Genomic DNA, 8,698 nt, shown 5'->3' on the forward strand with positions numbered 1-8,698 from the left:
ATAATATGTTTTGCTCACCTCATTGATTTACAGATTGTGTGTATTTGGCAAGGCAAACAATTGAATATCCCTTTATTACAGTTGTTACGGTAGTTTGTAGTTCCACCAGTCCTGCGCATGTGCTTTGCAACCCACAACAAGCTGACCGCCCGTCTGCTGTTGTCTTGGATTCATGCCGCGGTGGGCTTTCTTCGTTAAATTCATCATTTAGGCTTAGACAAATTCGATTCACCGTCTCACCATGCATGGGATCAATGTTTGATTCACTAAATCAATGGCAACCCGATCAAACCTCGTAGTAGCCTTGAAGTCTGATACAACACAACGTCCCCAAAGAAATCTGCAGCTAGCCAAACTGAACATCTCATCTAAGGACAGTTTTCATGATGGCCGAGTCACCTTTGTCAGGTGTGAACGTAGTACTAGTGATGGCCTATGGCAGCCTGGTAAGTGACATTTGCAGAAGAAGAAGAACATGTGTGTGGTGTGTAGATATAGCTCGGTTGTGGTTCTTGTTCATGTTAACCGACATGATGGTCCTGACCTGTGCAGGTGTTCGTGTTGCTGTTCATCTTCGTCAAGCGGCAGATCATGCGTTTTGCTATGAGGTCTCGGAGAGGACCACACGCCCCTATCGGACACAACGCACCAAAGGCAGGAGACCCAATTGACTGTTGTTATAAGACACTGACCGATCTAGAACCCTCCTAAGCCCCTCTCTCTGCTAGTCATCCATAGAGCATATAGTGGGACGGGCGGGGTTCGAACCCCCAGACCCTCACGTGGAAGACCCAAGCATCTACCATTAAGCCAAGTCATTTTCAATAACAAATCATTTTATTTCACCAATTTGAAAATTCGATATTGGTTTGCTGGTCAGTCAAGTACCCCATAGTTCTTCCTGTATGCTGTTCCATCTTGAGGATCTTCTAACCGTTAGGTCCCATCTCTAAACAACCCCCAGCCCCTACTCCCTGGCTTGGACACATACAGACAGAATACAAACAGTAGAGACTATGTATACTGTCTGTATAGATCTGAAAGGATTGGATAAGTTACGTAAGATGGCAGCTAGTCCACGTAGCCTGTTAACCTACCATTGCTGTCGTCTGTCAAACAGATAATTGGAATTTTCTTCTCCCTTTTTTTGCTGTTGCTGCTGCTGCTACTGCTGTTTTTTAGGGTTTGCGGGAGAAGATCGATGCACGCCTGTCGAAGGTCGTGGATATCCGCTTTGAACCCCGTCTCCTCTCCGAGCAAGATGATAGGCTGAGGCCGGGGACACCGTTCAGTGAGTCACTGATCCAGTTTAGACCTCGAACACATCAAGGTCTTTCTTTATAAAAGGTTCTGTGTGTGTGTGTCTCTCGAAAAGCGCTTTATACATTTGATGATGTCAATGATTATCTTGGTATGGTGGACATTATGTGTAGTGTTTTAAAGGGACACTTCACCACTTTTTAACATCATGTTAGTTTGAAAAAAAACGAAGACAGTGATTTTCAAAAACAACAGCTGCAAACTACAGCCCCCTGACTGGAAACTGGGTGTTGGGAGCTGTTGTTTTTGAAAAACTTCTTTTTTTCCTTTTTTTTCTTCCTCCTGATGACATAATTCCGAGGAGTATTCTTAGGACCTTTTCTTATTCTTTTCACTACAGAACATAGAACATTGTTCTATGCTGGAGAAAATGAATATGATGTCAAAAAAGTGGTGAAGTGACCCTTTAAAGTAGGGAGTGAGCGCATTGCTGATGTTCCCTGTATTTGATCTATCCCCAGGTTGCTACTACAACTACCTGTACAGAATGAAGGCGCTGGATGCCATCCGTGACTCAGGTACACGCCCAGGGAGTGGCATCCTCATGAGGCAAAATATTGTCAGTTCATTTTGTCTTCTGTTTGAAATTGAACATCCTCTCTCTCTCTCTTTTGCTCTTGCTCCCTACTCGCCCTCCCTCCCTCTCTCTCTCTCCCTCTCTCTCCACCTCCAGGGATCCCCCTTCACGAGATAAGCCGCACCCCAAGTGCGGTCACCGGACGCAGTTTCCGCAACTGGCTCCTGGAGCTGCGTAACTCCCACTCTCTGATCAAGAGCAGCCGCAGCACCCTCATTGACAACCTGCTGGAGGGCTACGACAGTGCACGCCATGGGACAGGGGTGTGTGGGTGTGTGTGTGTGTGTGTGTGTGTGTGTGTGTGAGTGAGAGCGAGTGAGAGCACATCACGTCACAGGACGTGTGTGTGTGTGTGTGTGCACGTGTGTGTGTTCTCGTGTGTGCGCGTGCACACGTTCTCATGTGTCACTGCTTGAGTGTGTGACCTGTCATGTGAGACGACTGCAGTCCCACATGCTTGTTCTGTGTGACTGTTCGCGGGGAGAACGTGTGTGTGACCTGTCAAGTACATACATGGCTACTTAGCGGTGTGTTACTGTGTGAGTGGCGTGCCTATACTCATGTAGAACTGTCCTAGTGACCTGTCTTTGACTGGACTGTGCGTTTATGGATGTTCACGGTGGTGTTGGTGTCGTGACTGTGAATCTCGCTGTGTGTTCCAGGTCTTTGGAGAAGCGGAGTTCCTGAAATACCAGGACGCTCTGAATGAACTGGCTGATGTGTAAGTCGTTGCATGGTTCACAGATAAGACGGGTCCTGCCCCGGGCTGCATCCCATACCAATAGTCCGTCCTCCTAATCCTCCTCTTCTCAAACCGCACTGGAGGAGAATATTCTCCATGCTCTTAGCGCCCTCCCCTTTGATGTTCTCCTCCAATGGGTGCAGAGGAGGAAGGTAGGAGAGAGGATGGGAGGAATAAAGGAGAGGTGATAGGAAGGCGACAATGCTGTTGATGGATCTGAAGAACACACTAAGCCTTTAAATGCATCTGCTAAGACGTTTTTTTTTGTTTTTTTTAGTACTAGGTGGATTCCCCAATCCTTTTTTTCACAAGATATCACTGTTCTCGCTTGGGCAGCCTAGATAGTTTAATACTCTCCTCTTTCTCTCTTTTTTTACTTTATTTCTTTCTATCCCTCCCTTGATCTGTCCCTCCCTCCCCCCTTCCTTCCCTCATCCCTCCCACTCTCCCTGTGTCCCTCCCTCCATCCCCTTCCTTTCCTCATCCCCCCCCCCCCCCTCCTTCCATCAGTGTGAAAGCCTACTCCAGTTCAACCAGTCTGGACCAGCAGCACCAGTCAGCGGCCAAGGACCTGACGGGTTCCCCGGTCCGCAGCAGCCCCTCCACCATCCAGGTGACCTACCTGCCCTCCACGGGCCAGCGCTGCAAGAGGCCCAAACACTTCCTGGAACTCAAGAGCTTCAAGGACAACTACAACACCCTGGAGAGCACCCTATGAGAGACCACCATACTGGAGAGCAGCCTATGAGAGACAAGCATACTGGAGAGCACCCTATGAGAGACCACCATACTGGAGAGCACCCTATGAGAGACCACCATACTGGAGAGCACCCTATGAGAGACAAGCATACTGGCTTTACCCCCTGGAGACCACTCTATGAGACCACCATACTGGAGAGCATCCTATGACAGATTGCTATGGAGGATGACCAAAAACATTCTGGCTTTACACACTACAGGGCCCACCTGAACCACACTGTGCTGACAAAGACATGTTCCTTTCACACATTGTCTTTTCCAGCACTGTTTCAGCAACTACTGTGGATCCGTCACCAGCTAAAGAAGAGGAAATCGACAGGCACACCTTAGGTACAATTCAGAGAAAAGAAGAAAGCCGCACACTCGTACTCAAATGCAATACTTTATCCACCATCGTTTCAACATCAAGCCACCTTCTTCAGGGTTTCATCTTTCACAAATGACAGAGTGTAACCAGGCGAGCCCAGTACAGCCCGGCTCAGCTTGGCATGGCTCTGTAGTGTAATTGGGGTAAAAGTGTTCAGTGTAACCCTAACCCTAAAGCAGGTGCAGGATGCGGAGCATGGTCAGCGCCCGGTACTCTGCAACTTGACTTAATTTAAATTGGACATAATCAGCATGTACCCAAGACTGAGCATGTGAATGTCGTCAGACACCTTCATCCCATGTTGTTACCAGACTGAGGGCAAAATCCCACAGATTTGAAATGGTTTCAAATATTTTTAAAAACTTGAGGTGTGATTGATTGAACTTGTCAGGGACCAGAGAAATAGTCTCAGGAGTGCTAACGCTGCGTGCAAGGCAAGCTAATTCAAGCACAACTTAAGTTTTTCAAATTTCAAACCATTTTGAATATGTATTTTGCCCACGTCTGATTTTTATTGAGTCAATGTTACTTCTACTGTTGAGAAATATGCAGATCAACTGACTTGAAATGTGAACTTCATTCATGTACATTTGTGTCAAATGAGTGTTTGTATAGAAAATAGTATATTTATATTAAATTAGATAATTTATTTCATTTGTTTGTGTATTTTTCTGTATGTATTAGTAGTAATGTGCTTGTGTGTTTGGAGATAAAAAAACACTTTTTTTCATCAGTGTGTGTGTTTCAATTCTTCCACCAGATGGCATTGTGTCCAATCTTTCAGGCAAAGAGTTTATGTGGAGACACAAGTAGGAGGACACAACATTTATTATACCACATACTTTTAAATAAGCTTTATTATAACAAAGAAAGACAACAATAAAATAACAATTACTGCATGCACCTAACTTATACACAACTACTCTCTACAACAGAGGGAACGTTTTCACATTAAATATGTATGTACCAGGGGAGGCTGGCAGAGGCAGATATTAGAGGACGGTCTCATTGTAATGCATGGAATGGAATGAAGAATAGTATCAAACACGTGTGTGCTCATATCACTCCCTGCATTACAATGAGCTCGTCTTCCAATTTCTACCTCCACCAGCCTCCCCTGGCATGTACATCCTGTAACCTAAAGGACCCAGGATGGACGGTAACAGAAGTAACACAACATTTCACAGAATAACAGCTTGTAAATAACAGCTTGTAAATCAGACAGCACAGTCAGTATAAACAATCAAGGAGAGCACACACTAATCATCAGTAGTAACATGCGGGGTGTAAAGATCCTTTTGATGCCTGACCCTGTATCACGTTACAGTAACACCCTGTTCACACCACAGAGCCGAACTGAGCTGAGCCAAGCTGACCTGTACTGGTTACGCATCCACCATAGTTACTGTAACAGAGCTGGAAAGGACAATGCAAAAAGAAAATATCTGAGCCTGCCTGTACAGTACAGGTTGGGGTACAGTTTATCCAGGGCAGGCCCAGACTAAAGACCTTGTCTGTGATCTAGGGAGATGTTAAGCTGTAAGCCACTTGTTACATGTATACAGAGGAAACAGGTCAGATTCATACACAACAGATTTCTAGGATTCATTTTCATCAGGTTACATCAGCTACACTGCACAATCCATGTAGTATTTTCCAGTTTAACCGTTTAGCTGGTTGGTGAATAACACCTGGCACAGAGAAAAGAGGACATCAAATGAAATGTAGAACATGGAATTATAAAGGAATATTTTAGAAGGAATATGAAAAATATAGAAAAAAAAAGTACTGGTAGTTCATGACTCAAAGCACAGATTCTGTTCTATAACATCTTAACAACATTGCCGTAACCAACTGAATGCGTTTGTGTGTAAGGCTCAAAGGAATGTGACCTGTGGAACCTGACACTGAGGATTCTAGTTAACTAAGTTACAGAACTGTGTGTGTGTGTGCACGCATACGTGTATGTGTGTGTGTGTGCGCATACGTGCCTGTGTGTGTGTGTGTGTGTGTGTGTGTGTGTGTGCGTGCGCGCGTGTGCGTGCGTGCGTGTGTGTGAACAGAACTGTCCTGTTTTGTCTTGCCTGTCTATCCCAGGGGGGGAGATAGAAGCAGCACCATTCTGCGTGACCGCAGCTGAAATGGTACCACTGTGTCCCAGTGTCCCCTGAGCTCACTGTCAACTCCATCTGACATCATTCCTGTCATATAACATCGCTAGGCTGAACTCCACGACTTCCAGATACTGCTTGGGAAAGTTTGACAGATAATAACACACCGCAAAGCTTCTCTATTGTGGCCCTGTCTCAAGCGATGGCGTATACAGTTTGGTACAGTAGGCCTGAAATCCGACAGATATCAGCATCAACGCTAGTAGGAGCCGGCTATATACATTTACACACAGTATATATACGTTGGAACACTCGGTAGCTATTGTCTAGGGTTAGACTGGATCGTGGTTTAGGTATGGGTCTGCATCCCTCTTTCGGCCATCTCTTTCTCTCTCCCGCACTTTCTCTTGTTCGTTCGTTCACTCGTTCTCGTTCCCTCTTTCCCCTCTCTCTGCTCAGGACTTGGTCTCGATGACTTTGATGAAGGGAAGCGACTTGTTGCCGTGGATTGGTGAAAGCGGTTTGCTGTTGACCCAAGAACAGGAACACAGTATTTAGACACGAGGGGCTATATTTGAACGGCAGAAAAATAAACGCTTTGAAGGTTATTTTTTTGGAGTGGGGCAGTCCCACACTTGTATTTCTTTCGGTTTTTATTGGACAGAGACAGTAGAGAAAGATGCCGACATGGGCATATGTGTGCACTGTAGGCCGTGGTGCTACCCCAGGCCACCCCAGGCCACCCTAACCCTAACTCTTAGCACAAACTTGTGTCTGTTTTCCCTGCCCCTTGTTCTCACCTCTTCTTTCTAACTTGGCTGATTCACATTGTGTCTGCTATGATGAGAGCAAGGCCTACTAAGAGAGGTTAGCAGAGGTCAAAGGGAAAGGTGTGTTTAAAGATGTGTTTTAAAGGTAGGTCAGGACATATGAGTCACAGCTATAAAGGGATGTGAGGAGGGGGAGGGTTATAGAGATAATATGGTGTTGAGTGTGTGTGTGTGTGTGTGTGTGTGTGTGTGTGTGTGTGTGTGTGTGTGTGTGTGTGTGTGTGTGTGTGTGTGTGTCTGAGAGTGTGGTGTGTCTGTGTCTGTGTGTCTGTATGTGTGTGTGTGAGTATATGTGTGTGTACCTGTAGATGATCTGGGCCTTGTGGTCTGTGGCAGTCTGTGAGACATGTTTCTGCCCCAGGAAGTATTCCATCTGGTCATGCATCTCTTTGTTCTGTAGAGGAGGAGGGGGAGGACGGAGTGAGTCAAAGGTCATCCAGAGAGAGAGAGAGAGAGAGAGAGAGAGAGAGAGACCCCACACACACACTCACAGAAACACAGACATACAGACACACAGACACACAGACACGTACACACGCACACGCACACACACACACACACACACACACACACACACACACACACACACACACTAATAATCAACCCATTAACGATGAATTCCAGTAACGGAAAGCTGTGTGAACTCTAACCTCAGCCTCCAGGAAATCCACCTTCTCCTCCAGATCTCTGATCACACGATCCCTCTCCTGGATCACTGTCCGTGAGTTCTGCAGCTGTACACATACACACACACACACACGCATTATAGATACTGACATAGAGGTGGATGCATTGTCATTATCATTATCATCATCATCCTCATCATCATCACTTATTCATGTGTGTTTTTCCTGTTGACTGAACTGCCCCACCTCCTTAACAAAGCAGATCAATAGCAGTGGGCTACCTCTGCTCCCTAGAGGACCACTCAGCCTCATCTCCACATCACTGACTTCCTCTGCTACGCATGCTGATTGCTTTTGGGTGTGTGTGTGTGTGTGTGTGTGTGTGTGTGTGTGTGTGTGTGTGTGTGTGTGTGTGTGTGCGTGTGCTTGTGCGTGTGTGTACGTGTATGTGTGTGGGCGTGTCTGCGTGTTGGGTGTGTGTGTGTGTGTGTGGGCGTGTCTGCGTGTTGGGTGTGTGTGTGTGTGTGTGTCTGCGTGTCTGCATGTTGGGTGTGTGTGTGTGTGTGTGTGTGTGTGTGTGTGTGTGTGTGTGTGTGTGTGTGTGTGTGTGTGCGTTCTGCGTGTGTGTGTGTTCCTACCTGTTCTATCATGTGGCGGACCTTCCTCTGCTGGCTCTTCAGCATGTCGTCCAGGTGGTGGATCTTCTCCTTCAGGACAGCCACCTGCTTCTCCAGCTCCTCCGTCCTACACACACACACACACACACACACACACACACACACACACACACACACACACACACACACACACACACACATACAACAGAGGTTACTATGGTTAAACAACTGTCGCATTGGATTTGTTAGTTTATTGTGGTCTGTTTGATGTTCTGAGCAGTTCTGAGAAAAGCGCTATACAAAATAAAAAGTATTATTATTATTATCATTATTATTATCACCTCTGCTCTGCCTCCTGGCCCTCCCCATTCGTCTCCCTGAGCTGCAGGAGCTCCGCCTCCCCGGCAGCCATCTTGTCTCTCAGCGTGGCGCCCTCCAGCTCCATGCCTCCCAGAAGCCTTTGCAGTTCCTCCACACGCTGGCCTCTCTTCTCCGCCTCGCCCTTGACACTCTGCAGACGCTCCGTTTGGTCGTCCAGACGACGGCGGTACTCACCGCTCTCCGCCTGCAGGGGGGGAGAGAGAGAGAGGGAGGGAGGGAGGGAGGGAGGGAGGGAGTGTTCAACTTAAATTCAGCCTTGAAGCTCACAGCCTACAGCACCGAGTGTCTTTGGAAGGTCATAGGCGCGTGAAAACAAGGTGGAGAACATTGTTGTGTAACCAACTACCATGTTGACATGATGATGGTGT

General features: G+C 46.8%; 2 protein-coding genes across 2 annotated transcripts in view; one reads left to right on the top strand and one right to left on the bottom strand.

Moving 5' to 3' along the window:
- The first annotated feature begins 152 nt into the window (after window positions 1–152).
- Window positions 153–4,468, top strand: LOC310815560 (protein C1orf43 homolog). Its single transcript, XM_083685384.1, has 7 exons — window positions 153–446; window positions 553–654; window positions 1,183–1,291; window positions 1,782–1,838; window positions 1,994–2,160; window positions 2,560–2,618; window positions 3,150–4,468. Exons 1-7 carry the CDS (start codon window positions 384–386, stop codon window positions 3,355–3,357), a joined length of 765 nt encoding a protein of 254 aa, XP_083541510.1. The 5' UTR covers window positions 153–383; the 3' UTR covers window positions 3,358–4,468.
- Window positions 4,469–4,604: 136 nt separating this feature from the next.
- Window positions 4,605–8,698, bottom strand: part of tuft1b (tuftelin 1b) — a 15,890-nt gene continuing 11,796 nt past the window's right edge. Inside the window, exons 8-12 of the mRNA XM_083685325.1 lie at window positions 8,291–8,514; window positions 7,971–8,076; window positions 7,357–7,440; window positions 7,009–7,100; window positions 4,605–6,401 (exon numbers count right to left, since the gene is read on the bottom strand). Of these exons, the coding sequence (XP_083541451.1) occupies window positions 6,332–6,401; window positions 7,009–7,100; window positions 7,357–7,440; window positions 7,971–8,076; window positions 8,291–8,514 (576 nt within the window). The 3' untranslated portion in view covers window positions 4,605–6,331. The remainder of the gene's footprint in view (window positions 6,402–7,008; window positions 7,101–7,356; window positions 7,441–7,970; window positions 8,077–8,290; window positions 8,515–8,698) is intronic.

Source organism: Argentina silus (assembly GCF_951799395.1).
Source record: "Argentina silus genome assembly, chromosome: 14".
NCBI lineage: Eukaryota > Metazoa > Chordata > Actinopteri > Argentiniformes > Argentinidae > Argentina > Argentina silus.

Excerpts from the sequence above, each read along its gene's own strand:
- LOC310815560 (XM_083685384.1), top strand. The coding sequence starts at position 384 with ATGATGGCCGAGTCACCTTTGTCAGGTGTGAACGTAGTACTAGTGATG. Across the intron at positions 1,292-1,781 it reads GAGGCCGGGGACACCGTTCA|GTTGCTACTACAACTACCTG; the intron begins GTGAGTCACTGA and ends ATCTATCCCCAG. Across the intron at positions 1,839-1,993 it reads GGATGCCATCCGTGACTCAG|GGATCCCCCTTCACGAGATA; the intron begins GTACACGCCCAG and ends CTCCACCTCCAG.